Source organism: Erigeron canadensis, chromosome 2 (assembly GCF_010389155.1).
Source record: "Erigeron canadensis isolate Cc75 chromosome 2, C_canadensis_v1, whole genome shotgun sequence".
In the NCBI taxonomy this organism is placed as follows: Eukaryota; Viridiplantae; Streptophyta; class Magnoliopsida; order Asterales; family Asteraceae; genus Erigeron; species Erigeron canadensis.
The window spans coordinates 46,669,812-46,693,409 of record NC_057762.1 but is presented as its reverse complement, the minus strand read 5'-3'; the positions used below and the strand labels follow the sequence as shown (position 1 = coordinate 46,693,409).

The following is a 23,598-nucleotide window of genomic DNA, read 5'->3' as shown; positions in this document are numbered from 1 at the left end:
TAATTGTTTGCTTAAATTATACATTTATCAATGTGTGTATAGTTTACTGTGTAAGGACTTTCGAACATTCTAAACTTGATTCATATAATTAACTTATTGTGTTTGGTAGACAAGGTGTAAGACACCACCTGTATAGATACCGAAAGGATATTATTTTAACTAGCTTGACAATACATATGTTACTGGCATAGTGTTTTGCATCGAGCTTGACAATTTACGTGAATTATTGTTAGTTATCAACTTGCACCTACTCTAACACTTTTGGCGCTTCAGTTCTTTTACCTCCAATCCCCTCTTTTTTTTTTTTTTTAAATACTGTTAAGACGTGTGTCACCGGTTTTATTTTACCGTTTTTTTCTTTGTTTATGTTGGAGGATTATGATGTGTTTTTTTTTAAAATAATTTTTCCATAAAACCTATATAAATATACGTTCAACTACATTTTATACACAAACACGTACACTTCTATAATCTGATTTTCACATCAAAAATGTCCGACAATGAACAAATTTTCGAAGCGATAATTCCATATTTCCCAAGTTTAGACAATGAACCGTTGTCGTCTTATTCTGATGAGTTCGAGTTCTTGGCTTAAGTTGCTCTTTCACCTTTAGAAGTAGACACCCGCCTCATCTTCCGAAACACGAAGATCAATTTAGAGAGACAAGGGACACACTCGTGAGAAATTGATGAGGATGTACTTTGTGGATGACTCAATGTTTGATGATGAGGTTTTTCATTTTGAGGCATTGCTTATCGAAGCGATATTCCTAAAAATCATTGAAGATATCATTGCCAGATTCTCATGGTTTCAGGATGGAGTTAACAAGGTTGATAAACCATGAGAATCTTGTAAAATCTTGTAAAATCTGTTGATGAGGACACACATTTACCCTTGTAAAATCTTTTGGCATCCAAGGGTAAATGTGCGTCGATCAATGTGTGGCGTGCCATAATAATATATGGAATATGTAAAATGGTATTAATAATGTTTGGGCATACATAAGTTATTTCCGAACCAAAAACAATAAAAAATCAAGTTTGAGTTTAATGTAGCATTTCATCGTAAAACCTAGGAACGACTCTTAATATGAGGACGGCTATGTGTCTGCAAGAGTCGTCCGCCTCTGTTCTCAGAGGTAGTTTTTTACCAGGCCTTCGTTACACAATTCCGTGACCCAAATTTGTTCCATAACCTTGTATTGATATTATAAGATAGTTACAATTGACAAAAATCAACACTAACAACTTTCTTTTTTCGCCAAATTTGAGGTTCAAAAATTTGATAAGCATAAAGGAGCACGGCTCTTGTTTGAGTACGGCTCTTGCATCACAAAGGTCGTCCGTCTTTGTCCGTTTTGGTTGAATTTTACCTAGTGCTCGTTACAAATGTTCATGACCCGAAACTTGCTCCTAAGTCTTATATTACCATTCTAAGATGTTTGCAATTGTTAAAATCTCACATCTAAACACTTTGATTTTTCATTAAAATTGGAGGCCAAAATTTTACTAAGTATGAAAGTCAAAATTGGTCAAGATTTAGTCTAAGTCAAAATTGGGCATATGGGTTGTGGTCAATATCTGATTATTTGGATATATATTTGAAAGTTAGTGGGTGGTGATTTCATTTTCATATCTTATCTTGTGACTTACCCAATCCTAAAATATATATACTTGGAAAGCATTTCTTCTACTTTATCTTCTCTTCCTTCAAGCAAACACAAAGATGGGTTTATTCTTGCACATGGTGGAGACAAGCATGGAGGGAATAATGGGTTTTGTGAAGTTCCAGGTGAAGGTAGGTCTTTCTTTAAGGGACGACTCTTGTGTTCTAGAGGACGGCCTCTGTCAAGAACCGTTTGGGTCAAACGGCTACAAAGTGATTTTTTGGTATAAATTGAAGACTTGGTTGCTTTTGCACCTCACCTCTTGCATCTACAGCGTGAGTAATATCATATTCTTATCATACATATCTTATATCATTGATTATTAGCAAGAGTGTCAAATTTGTAGTGAGGATAATATTTGTGTAATATTGAGACTCTACAAATAGTGTATTCAATTACACTAGTGAGTGTGATTGTTGTGTATTCTCTTGAAGTGTCAAAAGCTTGTGTTTTCATAGTGGTTAGGAAACATTATATCTTGAAGTTTCAAGATCATTTGGGTGTAAATTAAACTCCAGTGGTTAGAGTTGGGAAAATTCTTGAAGTGTCAAGAATTGAAGATCTCCTAGTGGTTAGGAATCATTGGTGTGTCTTGAAGTGTCAATACTTGATAAATTCCTAGTGGTTAGGAATTGTTGGATCATCTTGAAGTGTCAAGATTGTATTGTGGACTCTCCACAAGTTTTGGAGAAAGATAGTGCTACAAAATCTCGATTGTCAATCGAGGAGTGGATTAAGGCGGAGTAGTTAACATCCGACCCCAACCACTATATATCGTGGTGCTCATGTGGTGATAAATTCTCTTACCCTTATCTCTTATTATTTCTCATTTCATTGTTATTATATTTGCTTCACAAGGATTGAATTGGTTGTTGGTAATTATAAGTGTTATCTCTTTGTTGTTAAAATGAAACAAGTTTTGTAGCTAGGGACTTAAGATTGAAGATTAATTAAAAAGTCTTACAAACCAAATTCAAAAATTGGGTACAACCTATTCACCCCCTCTAGGTTGCACTTACAAAATCAAAAGCCTCGGAGAAATGGTGTGTATATATATAGAGGATATATATATATATATATATGGAAAAGTGAATATAAGGTTGTCCGACACCTAAGCTTAGGTGTGGAACCCTTCAAATATTATTTTTTTATATTTGTTGATTTTTAATTAAATCACATGGTCCCCATAAATTTTATGGATTAAAAAAATAATATGTGAATGTTCCACATCTAGACTTAGGTACCTAACAATCTTATATTCCCATATGTACAGAGGACCATTATTTTATCACTTAAGTATATATGTGTGTATGTGAAGAGAGAAAAAGTCCATTTTAGTATAGCGGGTCAGCTGACAGCTATCAATCGTCAATCGATGATTACAAATCTCCTTTTACTTTAGTTATTATTATTAGTTGTGAAATCATACTTTCATTAATAAATAAATTAAGTGGAAAAGAAGAAATGAAATGACCCGCTTCCCCTCCCTCAATTCCACACCACACTACTTATCACTTAAAAAGTAACAACCAATGGTCCATGATCCAAGCGACAAAACACTCCGAGTTTTTAGTTCTTAGGAAACCTAGTGATATTTTCTCTTTGGCACCGTTTGATTCATGGTAACGAGATTTAGTTTAAACCGAAAGTGTCTCTAACCATTGGCTTTGAGACTTGTTAATGCCCTATTTTATCATTTTACTTGTTCACTCTTTAAAGGATATAAATTTGCCAAACACTCAAAAAGTTGGTTATCTGATTATTGTGATATAAAACAACATAATCAAACTCAACCACTATCTGATAGCTTCACGTTTTGTTACAACTGATTATCTGATCCTAATCAATGTTTTAAAAACCGGTATTTTAATCATACCGGTGTGGAAAAAAGTTCTGGTATTATCGGAATTACCAAAAATACCGGCCAGTACGACTATTTAGTTTATTTATTATTATTCTACGAAATTTGTTACAATTAACGAAAATTGTAAAAAAAAATTATAATTCACTCAAAAATAATATCAAATAGGTATTTCATAACAAAACATAAGGTTTAAATTCCACAAATAATAAAAACTAACATTAAAGTATCATAAAAAAAACCCGAAAATACCAGAACGGTAATACCGGAAAATACCGGGAATACCGGTAATACCAGCCGGTATGAAATAGTGAAAATACCAGAAAAATACCGGGATTAAAATTTCGGAGTACTTTCAAATACCGGTAATACCGGCCGGTATATACCGGTATTTAAAACATTGATCCTAATTATTCAAAATGCATAAGGTATGTTTGACAAAAGTAGTTGTAGCTTTTAGTTGAAGTTGTAAGCTGTAACTTTTAAGCAAAACTGTTAGCTAGAACTTTTATTCTTTAGAAGTGTTTGGTATGGTAGTTGTAGTTGCAACTTCAAAATTTGTGTAACTTTTAAAGATTAAAAGTTTTACCGAAAAGCTAAAGCTCTTAAAACGCTACTTCAAGTTTTTTTTTTTGAAAAGTAAACTTTTATTTCACACAATCCCAGCAAATCACCGGCGGTATATATACAACAAACTATACAAACTTAAAATTACACCAATCTTCCCAAGTTATACACTTATTCTTTGTGCAACTCCTAAACCACAAATACCCGAAAGACTTAATGTCTTGAATTATTTCAGTCGCATCACGCTTAATCTTTGCAAACTTGATCTCGTTTCTCGCTTTCCAAATACTCCAGCAGCTTGTCATTATAATATCCTTGATGACCATCTTTTCAAGTTTGCTTTTCCCCTTAATTTCATGATATTCCAAAAGGTCTTTGACAGAGAAAATAAAGAAAGGAGGAGACTTACACCAATCACTTATATATTGCCACACTCTAGCCGCTATAATACACTCACAGAAAATATGCTCGACTGTCTCAATTCCTCCACCACAGAAAACGCATTCCGGATTATCAAAAAAGCAGTTTCTGGCTTGCAGAGCAGTCGATGTAGGTATCCGATCCATAGCAGCTCTCCACATAAATATGTTACATTTTTTTGGGACCCATTTACACCAATCGAAAACATACCTGTTGGTGAAATCTTTGTTACTTATGATCAGGTCCATTACAATGCTAACTGACATCACCTTGTCTTTGGCGTCCATCCACACCCATTTACTTCAAGTAACGTTTCATATTGGAGCATTTTCTTTTAAATAAAAGCTAAAGTTAGTTTTATCAAGCAAAACTTTTAACATAATAGGAGTTTTTTGTTCAAAATTAATAGTTAAAGCTCCTACCAAACATGCTCATAATCTATTTTTAAAAAAGTAATCTCAAACACCCTTTTAAGAAATAACGAGGAATGATCAATCCTTTTAATTCATAAGCCTAAAAATTTTTCTAATTTATAAAATGTTAACATATGAAAAATCAAATGATAAGTTAAAAAAAAAAATCAAGTGAAATACTGGAATCCTAATTTTTAAAAAAATTAATTATTTTCCATAAATAATTAAACAAGACCCACCCATCCTTTTGTGTTTGTAAAATTGTAGGACCAGTATGTTTCCGTCCCCTGTCTTTATCGACTTCGACTTCTTTGACCGACATCATCAAACTTCCTTCTATCATTCAAATTTTGAATCTACCATTCTACCTGCTAACCATTTGTAGTAGTAATATTTTTATTTTGTGTTTACAACATATATGGTTATTAATCTACCACGGGTGGTGCTAGTGGCGGTGTTGGTAACGATGTGGTTATTAATCTAAAAGTAATTGACGTAAATGGTAGTGTAGTTATTTTATGGTTAAAGAATGTATCTTTTGTAAATAACTTTATTAAGAATATTATAGATATATTCTATAAATATGGGCGTAAGATATTTTAGGTAATGTCTTCTAATGTGTGAGTTAGGAATGTGTTGATAATTAAGAGTATTTTAGGTATTTTAAAGAAAGAGGGTTGAAAAAGGGGAGGGTAGTTTGTTTATTAATATTAATATAATATATATAAAATTGAATTATTGTAACGATCGGTTATTGTAGGATGTTTATAAAGATTTAGATTCTTATTTTACTTCTCTTTATTTGGGGCATATTATTTTTACTACTATATAAAATTCATCCACCTTTTCATTTTTAGAAATAGTTACACAAAAGTTAGTTTAAAAATAACTGATTTGTGCTTAATGAATTTTTTTTTGGACAAATTATAAGACATTACCCAATTTGCCCTTTTTGGGTTAATTGAGATCAATTATTTTTACATTAATTATCTATATCATTCACTAAGTTATCACCACACTCTCATATCCATCGTTGTTGTTGCATTGTGGAGCACCTAGTAAGACAATGTGTGTATATCTCCTCCTCATATTGTGAATAAGAAAAAGAATTCATTCTCTCCATATTCTTTTCTTGAACATATTAATGTACTTTTTTCATATCTTAGTTTTTAAGAATTTATAAAGTTATTATTAATCATATTATTTGTGTGAGTTCAACATGGAAGTTTTTGGATCTTTATCCTAAGTGAAGTGGGTTTAGTTGCCAAGGTTGAATATTCTTTTGCTTTTGTTATTACACTTTTCATAAAGTTTATGCTTTATTTTGAATTTGAAAATTATTTCTAATTTTGATAATGATGATTGTATAATTGAGTGGGTAAAAATTACTTTTTATGAAAAAGTGAATATAAAACTGTTAGACACCTAAGTTTAGATGTGGAAATTGGAATCCCTCACATACTAATTTTTAATATTTTTTGTTTAATGAATAAATGTTTGGGTTCATATATATGAAGAATGAGAATACGTAACTATTAAATATCTAAGTTTGGGTAAAGAATTCCTCACAGGACATCACACAACTTGAAATTTTATTCATAAAAAACATCGGGGCCTAATTATTTATTTGTTGTACAATAAATATTAAAAAGTTAGTACGTGAGTAGTTCTATACCTAAGTTTAGGTATTCAACAATCATATACCCACTTTTCATATATATATAAATATATATATATGGGATGAGAATATAAGGTTGTTAGGTACCTAAGCTTAGCTGTTTGACACTCACATATTAATTTTTTAAACCATAAAAATCATGGGGGCGGAGACATTTATTCATCAAATAATATATAATAAAATATTGGTATGTGAGTGGTTTCACACCTAAACTTAGGTGTCGGACAACCTTATATTCCCTTTTCCCTATATATATATATATATATGTATGTATATTGTGTGATAAATAAGCATTAGAGTAAAATAAATAAGATAAGATCTTGATCATTAGACTATCACTAAATAGCGTTGTAAACGAACTGAACAGTTCACGAACAGTTCATGAACCGTTCAGCGGGAAATTTATTCGTGTTCGTTTGTTTAGTTAAATGAACGAACATGAACAAAGCTTTCGTTCGTTCATTTACGTTCGTGAACATTCGATAATCTATTCGTGAACGTTCGTTCGTTTATGTTCATAAACCGTCGTTCGTGAACAATAGTCTGTTTTATGTTCGTGAACATTTGTTCATTACGTTCATTTACAAATATAAATACTTGCTTTATATAATATATATTATTAATACCTAAATATTTCATTCGTTTGTGTTTGTTCATTAGTGTTTGTTCGTTTGTGTTCGTGAACAGTCGTTTATGAACACAAACGAATGAACATGAACAAGTCATTTTGTTCATTTATTTGTTCGTGAACCTTTCGTTAAGTTAAACGAATGAACATGAACAAGGTCTCGTTCGTGTTTGTTCGGTTCGTTTACAGCCCTATCACTAAGTTGAGTAAAGTGATGTATGAAGATTTGCAAGACACGACACAAGTATATAAAGTAAAGGAGGTGATTTATGGGTATTTTTTTTTGATAAATATATCGTACAACTTACAAGTATATAACCATATAAGTTATGAAAAAGATTGATACGAATATAGACTCCCATACAAAAAAAATAAGCTAGCTATCAAATTTGAACTTCTACTTGGACTATAAGCGTGGTCGTCTTCTTGGAGGCCTATCCTTAATTTTGATGGAAAAGTCACTTACAAAGGTTTGAACTATTAAGTGATTTTGGTTCTGAATATGTATAATTAAAGGGGTGTTTAATATGATGGAACGGAAAGAAGAGAAAGAGAATAATAAACACTTCTGTTATTTGGTTACACCGGAGAATAAAATCGAGAATGGAGAAATGAGAATGATTTCATTCTCAAAAAATAATTACTTTAAGGTACCTGTTACCAATGAAGCATAGACCCATATGTAAAGTTTAAATATGCGGGTTCCATCATTCAAGGATCCCAGATCATGTGAGGATTAGGATGGAGGTATTTTACCGACATCATATGGCTCATATGGGGTGGGTCGATGGGTATCCAACTGTGATACCGGAGCTAAGGTTCCCCTCATTACCCTATGAGAATGATTTCAATTTTCTCATTTTTTAACAAATCGTAGAGAATGTATGAGAATGAAAAAAAATATTATTATTTTATGTTAGATAATATTATGTGTTATGGTGTTAATATCGATTGTTATTTAAAATTTTATATTTTTTTTATATTTATTCTTTATTAGTATTAAACAACGAAATATTGTTGTTTTTTCAAATTCTCATTTTCTTTATTGGTCTTCATTACATTTTTTTATTTCTTGTTGAATCCTTCTACTATAAATAGAATAATTAGTCTGAATGTATTTGAAAAGTTTTTAGTTTTTGATGTAAAACAAAATAGGTGGATTTTAACATCATCGGTCTATTTATTTGGTGAATATGTGAATGTATCATTTTGATTTTTATATTATTATTATTCGATGAATGATATTATAATTATGTGTATTTTCTGAAGAGTAATGATATATCAATCTAACAAATCAACCTAAAACATTTATTATATGACAATTGTAATTCACTTATTTATTAGGTTATTTTTGAAGGTTAATCAATCATTTTCCTTTTCTGAAACATATATAGGTATGGTGTTTATAAAAAAGAACAAAAAGAAAAGAAAGGAAACATGAGTGCGAGAGGGAGTGTAGCAGTAGTAGTACACTCATCATGTGAGTGAGCTGCTGACACAAGCCCCCACCCCACTCACTCATTCAAACAACTTTACTCTTTCTTCTTCTTCTTTGTTCGTCTTTAGCCAAAACTACCTACCCACTGATCCTTTGAATTTCAAATCCACCAATTTCAATTCCAATCAAGTAAGAAAGAAATAATAATAAGAAGAATAAAAAGTACGAGTACTTAGGAGTAATAATAATGTATTGTGTATTGTAACTTATAATAATAATAGTAATTGATAGATAGATTGATTCGCAGCTGCTGATTTAATTATCATCGACAGGCGCGGTGGTTTGAAAATGGCAGTCAAATCAATTCTTATTCAGCTGCTGCTGCTGCTTCAAGTCACAATTTATCTGTTTGGAGGAGGTGGTTGTTATACAGAAGAAGGAAATAATAATAAGAGGAGGAGGAGGACATTCATAGTGAGAGTGGAACAGGATGCAAAGCCATCAGTTTTTCCAACTCATACCCACTGGTACCATTCCACTCTTTCTTCCCTTTCTTCTGATGATGCACAACGACAGGGGGCTTCCATCATTCATACCTACCACACCGTTTCGCATGGCTTCTCCGCGAAGCTCACACCTCTTGAAGCTTCCAAACTCCAATCTTGTGCCGGGGTCCTCTCCGTTATCCCCGAACAGGTTCGTCACCTGCACACCACTCGATCCCCCCAATTCCTTGGCCTTCATACCTCCACCACTGCCGCTGGTGCTGGTGGTCTCCTCAAAGAGTCCGATTTCGGCTCCGATCTTGTAATTGGCGTTCTGGACACCGGCATCTGGCCCGAAAGACAGAGTTTCAACGACAAGGGTTTAGGCCCCGTGCCCTCCAAATGGAAGGGCTCCTGTGTTGCTTCCCATACTTTCCCGGCCTCTTCTTGCAACCGCAAGCTCATCGGAGCTAAACACTTCTCCGCCGGTTACGAATCCACCAACGGAATCATCAACCAAACCCTCGAACATCGTTCCCCTAGGGATTCCGATGGACACGGTACCCACACCGCTTCTATCGCCGCCGGCAGGTACGTTTTCCCGGCCTCCACTCTTGGCTACGCACGCGGCGTCGCCGCCGGCATGGCGCCTAAAGCCCGTCTTGCCGCTTACAAGGTTTGCTGGAACGCCGGTTGTTTTGACTCCGATATCCTTGCCGCCTTTGACGCCGCCGTGTCCGACGGCGTCGACGTCATATCCCTCAGTGTGGGCGGGGTGGTTGTGCCCTACTATCTGGATGCCATCGCCATAGGTGCTTACGGTGCTTCCGATCAAGGTGTTTTCGTGTCCGCTTCTGCCGGTAATGGGGGCCCCGGTGGACTGACCGTGACGAACGTAGCCCCTTGGGTCACAACTGTCGGTGCCGGAGCGATTGACCGTGATTTTCCGGCCGATGTAAAGCTCGGAAACGGTAAGTTGATCCCTGGTGTGAGTGTGTATGGTGGGCCCGGGTTGGCCCATGACCGTCTGTATCCTCTGATATACGCGGGCGGGAACCAAGGGGGTGACGGTTATTCGGCATCCTTATGCCTGGAAGGTTCGTTGGATCCCAAGTCAGTCAAGGGGAAAATAGTGTTATGTGATAGAGGTATCAATTCAAGAGCCACGAAAGGGGAAGTGGTTAAGAAAGCAGGTGGAATCGGTATGATATTAGCAAATGGGGTTTTCGACGGCGAGGGATTGGTCGCCGATTGCCACGTCCTACCCGGAACCTCGGTTGGGGCAGCTTCTGGGGACGAGATAAGAAGATACATCATGTCTTCTTCAAGATCTAAATCGAATATCCCAACGGCCACCATCATTTTCAAAGGAACTAGAATAAATGTCCGCCCTGCACCTGTGGTCGCCTCATTTTCTGCCCGTGGCCCGAACCCCGAGTCACCAGAAATTTTGAAGCCAGACCTTATCGCTCCCGGGCTTAACATTCTTGCGGCATGGCCTGATAAACTTGGTCCATCGGGTCTTGCTTCTGATAACCGAAAAACCGAGTTTAATATATTGTCAGGAACATCAATGGCTTGCCCACATGTTTCTGGATTGGCCGCTTTGTTAAAAGCAGCCCATCCTGAATGGAGTCCGGCTGCGATTAAATCGGCGTTGATGACGACAGCTTACACTTTAGATAACCGAGGGGAAACTATGATTGACGAGTCCACCGGGAACTCGTCTACCGTGATGGATTTTGGGGCAGGGCATGTTCACCCACAAAAAGCCATGGATCCTGGATTGGTGTATGACATCAGTTCTTATGATTATGTTGATTTCTTGTGTAACTCAAATTACACGGCCAAAAACATCCAAGTCATCACCAGGAAGCATGCGGATTGTAGCCGGGCCAAAAAGGCAGGGCATACCGGCAACTTGAATGTTCCTTCGATGACTGCCGTGTTCCAACAATACGGGAAGCGGAAAATGTCTACACACTTTATACGAACAGTGACTAACGTGGGTGAAGCAAAGTCGGTTTACAGTGTGAGCATAAGGCCACCAAGAGGGATGAACGTGACGGTAGAGCCAATGAAGCTTGCGTTTAGAAGGGTGGGGCAAAAGCTCAACTTTTTGGTGAGGGTCAAAGTGGTAGCAGTTAAGCTATCACCAGGGAGTTCAATCACGAAAAGTGGTTCAATAGTGTGGTCAGACGGGAAGCACTTTGTTAGAAGTCCGGTCGTCGTGACAATGCAAGAACCTCTGTAAAGAGTGTTTGGTTTTGAGTACTTTTAATGAGGTTGTTGGTAGTGTAAGCAACTAGTGTGAGGAAGCTGCTTGCTATTTCAGAAAGCAAGCAGCATGGAAGAATCTGTTTTGTAAAAATGTCATGTTGTAGTAACATAAGAAGCCAAGTGAGTAGTAGTATTTACACTAGTTTGTTTTGTGAAACCTCCTTGGTGGTGAGATTTTGATCATCTTTGTTGTTGTGTTTTCTTTCTTATTCAACCAAACAATCTCATCGAGTTTAAAGTTGTACACATTTGTGGAGTTTGGTTGTGTTGTAAGACTAAAGCATTATGTCTCGAGTGTATTATGTATCAAATGGATGGAAGCTGGCACTAACTTAGGTAGTTAAATGTGATTAATTGTGATTAATTTTTCTTATTAAATGTGATAAGAAAACATAGGTAGTTATTTATTTATTATTTAATTTTTCTTTGGGTGCTTAAATGTGATTAATTTTTCTTGTTATATTTAAAAAAATTTATTATCTTATCTACATAATGATGTATAAAATGGTGCATAATTTTTAATAATATCATATATATTATCCACACATATATTTATCTTAATGGAACGAAAAATATATTTATCTTAATGGAACGTTAGATTTTCGTTGTAACGTTAGATTTTCGTTGTTACCAATAGTTTGAGTACGTTTCGGAATTTTTTCTTAAATCAAATTGAATACTATTATATATTTTTTTGAGATAGTTAGCTTAAGACTTTTTATTTATTTATCTGATATTAGATTTTGATATACATATAAAAAAACATAACATACTATTGTTGTACGAGTATATGTCAAATTCTTGATGTGTGTAATGACTTATTGGTAAAGTCTTTGACCATGGGTATTTGAATCTCATTTCCTATATATATAGTGGTATATTATATTATTGGGAAGTTTATAAAAAAATCGAATTAATCAGGGTAAAATCTTTACCGAAAAAAAAAATCTTAATGTATTCATAAGTTATGATTTAATTGGATCTTGATGTTTTATTTTAGACTTTTAATTGTAGTTTTTATGATAGATAATAAGTTTGATCACTTGAAAAAAAACATCGGCTTAGTGGTTAGATGTAATAGGTTAGTAAGTAGTGATTAAAAAAATACTTTGAATCTTATAAAAACTTAAAAAATTAATGAACATGTACAACTAGATCTATACCCGGTCGTTGACCAGGATAGAAACAATAAAATATATTGATAAACATACAAAACATGATCAACTTTATCTCATAAACTTAAACAAAATAATCTTACATTAAAATAGTCATTGGTATAAGATGACATTGTGAAATCTACAAAGAGATTTAAATTTAATTGTCATAACCAAATCCTCCTTTGAGAGTTACCCGAATTTAATCAGTTTGATATATATTAAAATTTTCAATGCTTGATCTTACCCCAATTTTGACTTGCAACCGACTTGAAAGATTGGGTTAGGGTGGTGAAATCTTGACCTGGTAACCTGCCAACTTGATTTTTTTGGTTTGGGATCAGGTTGACTTTTGGGGTTGATAAGTCAACCTGCCAACAAACTCATTTTATCCCACAACCAATTTGAATTAGAATCAACCTCTCAAGTGTCAACCCACCAACACACATGACACGAGATTAAACCGCCAACTCATTTAATTTGCCTACCTACCTTTACTAACCCATGTGACCTGAAATCAACCTACCAACCCACCTGAAATCAACATATTAATTAGATCGCTTCGGTAGAACTGACTCGGGTTCGAGTTGAAGTTACTGTCTTAAAAAATTTATAAGGTTAAGTTGGGGTAATAAAGTTTCAATCCGTCAACCATATGCAGATCCGAAATAGGCTTACTGCAAAGTATATGTGTAACACCCCAAATATTTTAAGGTAAAAGAAATTAACCCCTTTTCATAGTTTTGACATTAAATTAATTTCCTAATATTTTACTTCTGGATATGGGGTTAATTTAGTTGGAACTTTAACGGATAGCGGGTAAAATACCCACAAAACCTGATGTGGGTCGTAGCAGCTCCAGGGAGTGCCAGCCCTCCCTCTTTTCTTTTGAGTCATTCTCCACTCACATTTCTCTTCTCTTCTCAAACCTCTTGCTCATCACCACCAACTTAATCTAGAAAATTCATTCATGCATTTCTCATCATCCAGAAATTATCAAGAACAATAGCAATCATCATCTTTAACCTTCAATCAAGAAATTTTAAAAGCTAGAATTTTGAGTGGTGAAGGGTGGTGGCCGAAAATTGGAGAAGAAAAGGGGAAGGATTTGTGAATTTAAAACCCTAAGTAATTGTCTTCTATTGTTGAGGTAATGAATTTCCCCAAGTTAGCTTTATCAATTCTCTTGAAATTAGGGTTCATGAATGAATCGATTTTTGGGGGGTTTTGCTAGAAATTGGATTATGGTTAGTTTTCCCTAATTCCTTAGTTAACCTAGTTGTCATTGAGTTATATGATGCATTTGATTATGAAATTTATAAGGTTATGTGATAATTTGAGTTTGAGAAAATATGAGTTTTGCTAGTTAATGAAATATGGATGAAAATGGTAGGTTGAACTACCTAATGCTAATCTTAAGGTTGGAAGTAACTCAATGACAAATGGGTTGGGTTTTGGGTTTAGAAAAGGCTAGTGATTGAGAAAGGCTAGGTTGAACTAGTCAAGTTGTGAATGTAAGCTTATGCAAGTTACGATATGATTTTTAGGTTGAAGCTTGCTTGTGCTTGTTGTTTAGCGTTATTCTCTTTGTTGTGGAGGAGGTGAGTATATTTGCATACCCTTATGTTTACGTTGGGTCAATTACCATGAGATGTGAATGTTCCAAGCATGGTAATTGATTTGGCATGAAGCCCATGTGGGGCATTGTTTATGAGGCCTAAGAACCTCCGGGGCCTAAGAATCCGGATAGTTGATGTGATATGAGGCCTAAGAACCTCCGGGGCCTAAGAATCCCGATAGATATGATTATTATGATTGTTTAGCTTATATGGATCCATATATGTATTGTTTGTGTGCAAGGTGAATATGTAAATGTGACATGACGATGCCATAGGTTACATGTGAAAGTCCTTGTACTATGCCCTCCTTCGTATTCGTAAATGTATGCAAGTATATTCACTAAGCCTTTGCTTATATTTTAGTTGTTTACACTCTTATAGGAAGTTCCGGAAGAAGGAACTAGTGTTGTTGATTTGAAGAAAGTTGAATTAGAGCTTGAAGTAACCTTTGGAAGTTCTTGAAGGTATTTAGGTCATCCTTGGATGGATGACAATCTTTTGGTGTGGATACCTAGTTGTCCCTCTCCTTTGGCTCATGGTACATTTTGATTTGAGGTCATGTTTCGGTAACATTTCTGTAAATGCTCAAGTTGTAAAGTTTTTGGAAGTTGGTATTGTCGCATTGGGCGACATTGTTGTCAAAACGGGTAAATGACCCGTTAAGGTTGATCTTGGATTTATGAAACAAACTATGTTGTAATTGTGTTTAAAATATGTCTATGAAGTTGTTATAAACCTCTAGAATGTGTCTTTCAGTTGTTGGTTTGAAATTTGAAGGTTACAAGTTGTTCATGGTCGAAATGAGTTTTAGGGTTGCTGTCAGGTGGTCCACTGCGGCGCAGTGGGGGTGACTTTGCCCACTGCGGCGCAGTGGATTCCCACGGGAACAACTTTGGTTATTCCCACTGCGGCGCAGTGGGAGATGTGTCGAACCCACTGCGGCGCAGTGGGGCATGTTCAAATTCTGGCCGAGGATTTCCACTGCGGCGCAGTGGGGAGTCCTCGACCCACTGCAGAGCAGTGAGGTATTAAAAAAAAAAATTTCTTATGTTTTCGGTTTATCGAGTCTGGTCCTTTCAATATGATTGGTCTTAGTTTTAAATAATAAGTACCAATATACCATATTAAGTCTCTACCTTATAGCTTTAATATTTATATTATTTATATATAATTATTCAACCTAACCTTTTTTTTAAACATTCCACCATTAAATTACAATCAAAATTTAAAATAGATGATTGACAAAGCTGGTCACCATTACCCCAGTTACCGCATATAGTACATAACTAATATGTTTGTTTTGATATAAACATATGACATAAAGTGGGAAAAATATAAATTTATCTTGTATAGAAAGCTTTAAAATGTAAACTCAGATAACTATTATTTCTTATGACTTTGAACTTAGATTCAACAAACTAACATTTTTATAACATTTTTACTTGACATATGAACTCTTAATTAAACGTTTATATTATAGTTTATCACAGTAGGATTCAAACAATCTTATAGATTTACTTGACATGCGATCTCACAATTAAATGGTAATTTATTTTATTTTTTAATTATTTAGAAAATCTGTAAGCCAAACTTCTTATATATTTGTTTAATTCATATTTTAAATATTGTTTAGTCTATAGATGTGTTACTTGGTAATTATAACACAACATTATTATTATTATTATTATTATTATTATTATTATTATTATTATTATTATTGTATAGATACATATATATAATTAAAAGCTAACAAAATAAGGAATAACAATACAATTAAAGAAACAAAACTAAAGATTTAATATGATTAAAAAAAAGGGATATTAAATTGCTATATGATAAAGGAAAATTGCTATATGATATTAAATATTGTTAAAAGGAAAAAGAAAAATTGATCTCCAACAAAAAATAGTATAATGATATTAAATTGCTATATGATAAAGAATTTAGAAATCTAAAATATATATATATATATATTAAATGATGATATACAGGTATACTAATTTTCAAACAGTTGAAGAATAATAGATTATGAGATTGCAAAAGTTTTCAAAAATTAAAGCTAATAATTAAAATGATTATGTACGTCTGGTTTTGAGTAAGCTTTTCCACAGCAACCATAAATAGTTTCCACCTCACACCCCATCGGTCCTTTTATATAATCACTAACCCCTTCCATTTTTAATCTTTTCTTCTATTATATTACATTGCATCATATTAATAAATTAATAATAGTGTTGATTTTTATCAGTTGTTAAAACATAAAAACCATTATACGGTAAAGTTTTTCTCATGTCGTGTCACTGAGTTGTCGCAAAAAAAAAAACATGCAAGGGGGTTTTGGAGGCTTTTAGGAGTTTAAAAGCCCCAAGCTTTCACCGTTAAAATGATAGTGCTGTTTGGATATTCATTTGAGATCAAAAGTCTCAACTCGAAAAAAGCTCCTAAAGAACCCGAAAAAGGGTTTTTAAAATAAAAGTTTTGTGTAAAAAGGTTGAAATAAAAGTTTCAGCTCCTAACTACATCTCGAAGCTCTTAGACACAACCCTAGCTTGAAAGTTTTATACCAAACATACCCTAAAACTTAGTTTAAGTTTTAAAGTTTATGTTTTCTATCTACACTAAAAAACATCATAAATACTAATGGAATCCTGTACAATATCTATCTTAATTAAAATGTTTTGTATTTGTTAAAGCATCTAGATGCTACAACGTTTTTGTCATAAGCTTTTGCTACCTCTACCTATGTATCATTAACTAAGTTAATGTAAAGAAGAATTATTAACAAAAGTTGGTATATATTACTGTATATATGTAAATGTCCATAAGCAACTTACACGAAATGCACAACTTCATCACTTACAATATTTGTTAAACTCTAAAAAGCAAGTTTATTAATGTGATGTATAAAAATAGTTACATTAAATATCATAAAAGATTTACCATAGTTAGATAACATAGTTGACTTTCAATTTAAATGGTGGAGATTAATTTGTGAGTTTATTTTCAATGGTTTAGATCAAAAGATAATCTTATTTTTTTCTCTTTGTAGTGGTAGCCATATATATATATATATAATTTTAATAAAATATAAAAGATTATAGATTAATTCAATAAGTAATTTTATAAGTCTTTGGTCAACTTTTTACAAGAATTTGTAATTTAAAGATGGGCTCTTACATTTTATCAGATATATGGTTATTATGTGTATTTATATGACTAGACACTTATTGCGTATATTAGTAAAAATATAACAATTATCTACGTTATTAGTTGGCGTAAATAAATTATAGAAGTTTTTTTACACCAATAAGTGCGTAAAACTATATTAAATTAAAAATTTACACTTTTAAGTGTATTAAAATAGGTTTGATGAACTATAATAATTCGCATTTAAAAGTGTGTTGAAATTTATTCACATTAAGAAGTGTGTAGTTTTAAATTTCCACAATTTTAACTGTGAATTTTCATATGTAATTTATCACAACTTTTATCTACACTAACTATTTAATTGTCACATTTAACTGTGGTTATATGATAAATATATATGAATATTAGACTTTTTTGTTGTAGTGATATTACCATCATTTTTAATGGCGTTCATTGAAAGTAATTGGCATATTGTTTTTTATTTCACTTAGTTGAAATATTCTACGATTGCTTTTAATGCGAGAATGGCGTAAGGATACACATCTACTTTTTACTTTCTTTTAAATAAAAAATGTAATTAAATTTTTAGTATCATATATGTAAAGAGTTATTGGTTCATAAATAATCATATAAATATTTGATACTCCGTACGTTTTACTTATGCATGTACATAGTATATTAAAACATTAAAATGTCATTAGTTGGATATATTCATCCCGCGTATTACGCAGGATAATGATCTAGTTAAATTAATTTATTGGTAGATTGAAATTATTAAACAAAATCAATTTTGTCATACTGGTCGACTATCATCCAAAGTGTCCACGAGGTTGCGAGTAGGGCTGTAAACGAACTGAACAATTCACGAACAGTTCATGAACCTTTCGGTGGGAAGTTCGTTCGTGTTCGTTCGTTTAGTTAAATGAACGAACATGAACAAAGCTCCCGTTCGTTCATTTATGTTCGTGAACATTCGATAATCTGTTTGTGAACGTTCGTTCATTTATGTTCATAAACCGTCGTTCGTGAACAATAGTTTGTTTATGTTCGTGAACATTTGTTCGTTATGTTCATTTACAAATATAAATATTTGCTTTATATATAATATATATATATATATATATATATATATATATATATATATATATATATTATTAAGGGGAAAGATAATTTGAGACCAACTAAAAAAAGTCCAAAAAAGGACCATTGATTTTCGTAACTTACACACCACCACCATCATCATCTACTACGATATACAAGACTTTTTTGTAAAAACACTAAGACTTTCCAGCGACAGCCCACAGAAAAATCATGATCGCAACACTTACTATATACCATGAATTGAAATGAATAACGAATTTAAGAATATCAATCAATATAATCATGTCGGGGTTACATTGAATTAAATTTACATGGTTCGGAAAAAACTATCGATTGAACCATAAAACAAGAGAAAACACGTGTGTGCTGTGAATTTCAAAATTTTCATTAAATATATATATTTTTTAAATTTATATTTTATTTAGACTAAATTAATTTAATGGGGCATATCTAATATATTTCATTGACATATATGGTGTTTTTCAAATTTAACAATAGAATATATGATATTTAAAATTTTATTTGGTGATATTTATTTATTTTGTTTAACAACGACATATTTAATAAGTGGTAGAGTGGAATTAACATATATGATATTTTGTTACTCAATAATGACATATTTGATATATCGGTAAATTAGAAATGACATATATGATATTTCAAAATTTAATTCGGCAAATATAATATTTTGTAACTTACCAATGACATATATGAAATTTTCTCTATTTTTAATATATGCAATTTTATTGTTATCACATGTTAAATGATTACAATGTTACAAAAGTATATATATTTATAGGATTGTAAATATTGTTATATCATTATTTATATAACTTACTTATTACATTTTTACCGTATACACATATGGTAGGTTAAAATAAGCGTATTAAAATATTTAAAAATAATTTTACATATTTAATAATTTTATTTATATACTCTTAAAATGTAAGTTAACAAATAATTTAGTATTTTTAAAGAAAAATATATAAATAGTATGTTGAAAATTATAAACAAAATATTTTTAAATTAGGAAAGAAAGATTTGGGATGTTCAACTAAGACATAACTTGGAACAGAGATATGATAAAGTAGTTTAGAGGATAATTAGACTAAAAAACATGAGACCATAAGATTGCTCGACACCTAAATTTTGTTTTGGAACACTTACATTTTAAATCTTTATTCCATAAAACATATACGAGCTTAATTATTTATTCATTATAAAGAAATATTATAAACTAATTTGTGAAGATTTTGCACCTAAATTTAGGTGCTAAAATGTCTTATATTAACTTTTCTCATTTTTAAAAGGGTATATAAGTATATTATATGTGATGTGTATATATATCATTTTTGATAAGCAGTATGGTTGGATCAGTGGTAAACACTTTTGTCTCTGAAGATAGAGGTCATGAGTTCAATCATCATCTCATGCAAAGGTTGGAGGACCTTTTTTACCATTTAGGTAGAAACTAGAAGCAGCCTCTCTACTTAGGTAGAGGTAAGGTCTGCCTACGTTTTAATCTCCCTATACACCATCGAGGTATTGAAACTCAAAATCTATAAAAGACGGCACTAAACAGTTACTTATATATATATATATATTTTTGATGAAAGTACGCATATGTATCATTTTTGATCGAAAATGGGTATCAAAATTAAGGCAGAAGGCACTACTAGTTTAATACAGACAAATGGGGAGGATAGAATTATTTAATAGCTAGCGGTCCACCAACCATTGCAAGTGGACTCAAGTTGCTTTGTTTTTTAACTACACTTGCAGTCTTGCATATATGCAATGATAATTCTTTGTTCTTATCTCTTTAAACCATTTCTAATTGTATCAACTTTTCAGTTAAAGTTAAAAAGATTTTAACTTTTAGATTGAAATTTAAGGCATAGATTCAAACTTAAATTTTGAATATTGATTATTGTTTTCAATCCAAAAGTTAAAGATTGTCTACCTTCAATTCTAGGGTTGATCTTAACTATTTCATCAAATCTATGTAGAAGTCGAGCCATCAAAACCATTTCATCAAAACAATGGCATTAATCATGTTTTCTTGTGTCTATGACCAAGTGTTTATAGCATCTTGGGTGTGTGTGGTTGACCCTAAGTTGTTGACAGTTTATTCATTGATTTGGTTATGCCTATTTATAACGATATTAATGGAGCACCAAAAGTTTTACCCTTCAAGTTGGGTGAAAGGTTCCTGTTTGGTTATGTAGCCGCCTTAGACACCCTTTTATCTAGTTTATCTTGGCATAAATTCTAGGTAATTAATGTAGCTTATGCGATTATGTGGCTCTTAGTGATATTATAAACTTATGTGGCTATTTGTGATATTGAAGGATTGCAGGCACATTGTAAGATTTGAGAATCATAATTATGCAGTTTTATGTTATTTTGGTGATTGTAAGCTACTACAAGCCTACCATCACCACTACCATGAGTCGTCGTTAACACCAGCTCGCTACCACTCACGGTTCATCGCTGGAGTATCCTCTAGTTATATTATAGGGAAATCGAATATTCTGTTGACTGCAGCTTCCATGGCTGCAATCACACACACATACAATTAAATGATTGATCTATTACAAAATGCCCCCCTGATTTTCATGCTAAAAACATCAACCGCATGATCTATTACAATTACATGTGTAGACTTTTCTTATTTCGAGAATTTTTAGCGATAAAAACCACCAAACCATTTCATTTATATTTGTTTTTACCTGAAGAATAAAAACAACCAACCCATCTTATTTATATTTGCTTTTTAGCACAATGTTATATATTTATATATATTATGTTTAGGTAACTAAAGATATTGATGAAGTAGATAATGGTTTTGATATTGTATTTATTTAAATATACATCTACTCGATTTTTTTAATTAGATAATCTATCATATATTAATTATTTAAAGTTCTATTAAAATTAAATGATGATGTCATCTAAAAGTAAATTTGATGAAATCCAATTGTGATTTATTATATATAATTTGAGAAAAACTAGTATAATGTATAGAGACAGATTGCAACCCTCCTGCTATTCTTTATGTCAATCTTCACAAATAAAGAACACACCAACTACTATCCGATCTTATCATTTAGTTTGATTGGTTTCGTTTCATTTCAAACATAATATTTGTATATCATTATATAGATATAGATATAGATATAGGTAGATAGAGTAAGTAGTAGTATAAGAAAAAAGGAAAGATGTGTGGAGGTGCAATATTGTCGGATATAATAGCCGGACCGACGACTGCTAATCGGTTTCGGCGTTTGACTACTGCTGACCTTCTTTGGAACACCGCCGATGTGTCAAATAATAATTACTGCTTGTCAAAGCGGCCACCACCGCTAAGAGTCGATGACTTCGAGGCCGATTTCCAGGGATTTAAAGATGACCACGATGACTTTGATCTTCTGGTCCGTCCTAATAACAACCAACATCTTCCTACAGCTGGTACATAATTTCAATTTCCTTTCCTTAGTTTCTTTTTGATTAATTATTAAAAGCAGTTGTTATTTACAGTACCTATGTATCTAGAAATTTATTTGCTTGCAATATATACTAGATCTGGTTCATCATCACCACCACCACTCTACGTTTTTTTGTGTGCTTGTTACATTCAAAATATTACTTAGGTTAACCTAATCTATATAGATATAAAATCTATAGATATGCTACCCACCTTTTTAGCTTTCGAAACTAAAGTCACAATTACGCACTACCAAACATTGGACTAATTTTATATCTATTTTAGTAGTATGTTATTTTATCAAGGACTGACTACAGGGCAGGCAGGGGTTGATTTTTGATGCAATTATTTTTATCTATTATGTTTAGGGTCAAAAGTTGTAATATCTGTTGATGATGATCATCATCATCAATCTACTGCTGCTGCTTCCAAGAAAAGGAAGAATCAATACAGAGGGATTCGTCAACGCCCATGGGGCAAGTGGGCTGCTGAAATACGTGACCCACGAAAAGGGCTCCGTGTCTGGCTCGGAACTTTCAATACCGCTGAAGAAGCTGCCAGGGCCTATGACTCCGAGGCCAGAAGGATTCGCGGCGACAAGGCTAAAGTCAACTTTCCTTGTGACATTAGTAATATTAGTAAAACCGCATCTGCTTCTGCTAATAAGGTGAAGAAGCCCAAACACGAGAGACCAACAACACCTACTAAGTTTAATTACCCTACCGAGAACATCATCATCAAACTTTCTCCTTCACTTGGATTTGTGCAAGATAAACCGCAAACTAATCCAGATATGGGCTTGAAGCCATTTAGCCCCTCTCTAAATGCGGCTGCTTTTTATTTGGGATCTGATCAGGAGGGTAGCAACTCTTTTGATTGTTCCGACTTCCCAACCACTCCCGAGATTACATCTGTGCTTAATGAAATTGATGAAGCTACCTTTATGGAAAACGCCGATCCCTCGAAGAAACTCAAGACAGAGTCTGTAAATCTGTTGTCAAATTCCGAGGATGATCTCTTCTTTGAGATGCCAGGCAACTGGGATGCTTCTTCAGTAGATGCCTTTCTTAATGGCGGAGGAGAGGAGGATGCTGAAACTGTCATGGATCTTTGGAGCTTCGACGACCTGATGAACGGAAATGGAGCTTTTTAAAATTAAAACCTTTTGTGTGTGCTTGTAAATAAGGCGTCTTTACATGCCTTGACTAGTAGCGTCTGAATGAGGAGGATCCTCTAGACCTTGTAATGTTTTTGTTTGTGTATGTGTGTCATAACTGTGAAACATCTTTTGTTTGTTATAAACTTGAACTCCATTTATATCTAATGACATTTAGATTTTGGGTTCTCACTGGCTGATCTTCTGCAAGTTAATCCATCATGGACTGGAAACACAACCTACCACAAGCAAGGATTACATGAAAAAATATACAAAAGCAGCAAGAAAGTAACAAGTAAAAGTTTGTTCGATTTTAAGACCTTGGTTTACCCATCGTATCAAATTCAGGATGGGGAGTTGCTATTGCTGTATTTTGTTCCATGTAATAGTAGAACCTAAGGGTTACCTTGAGTTGTTCTCAGCTTCAGGGGATTTTGGACCAACAAGTTGCACTCTTTGTTTTTGGTGATTCACTTTTCAACTATATCAACACCACT

The 23,598-nt window shown here is 33.2% G+C and overlaps 2 protein-coding genes across 2 annotated transcripts; both read left to right on the top strand.

Annotated features, from left to right (window-relative positions):
• Positions 1–8,651: 8,651 nt before the first annotated feature.
• LOC122586635 (subtilisin-like protease SBT1.5) lies at positions 8,652–11,748 on the top strand. Its single transcript, XM_043758617.1, has one exon. The coding sequence runs from the start codon at positions 9,021–9,023 to the stop codon at positions 11,409–11,411; it is 2,391 nt and encodes a 796-aa protein (XP_043614552.1). The 5' UTR covers positions 8,652–9,020; the 3' UTR covers positions 11,412–11,748.
• A 9,736-nt stretch (positions 11,749–21,484) lies between these two features.
• On the top strand, positions 21,485–23,293 carry LOC122588804 (ethylene-responsive transcription factor RAP2-2-like). The gene is made up of 2 exons (XM_043761011.1): positions 21,485–21,929; positions 22,314–23,293. Exons 1-2 carry the CDS (start codon positions 21,680–21,682, stop codon positions 23,096–23,098), a joined length of 1,035 nt encoding a protein of 344 aa, XP_043616946.1. The 5' UTR covers positions 21,485–21,679; the 3' UTR covers positions 23,099–23,293.
• The last annotated feature ends 305 nt before the right edge of the window (positions 23,294–23,598 follow it).

Coding starts and splice junctions, on each gene's coding strand:
- LOC122586635 (XM_043758617.1), top strand. CDS start 9,021: ATGGCAGTCAAATCAATTCTTATTCAGCTGCTGCTGCTGCTTCAAGTC.
- LOC122588804 (XM_043761011.1), top strand. CDS start 21,680: ATGTGTGGAGGTGCAATATTGTCGGATATAATAGCCGGACCGACGACT. Junction 21,930..22,313: donor CCAACATCTTCCTACAGCTG/GTACATAATTTC, acceptor TATTATGTTTAG/GGTCAAAAGTTGTAATATCT.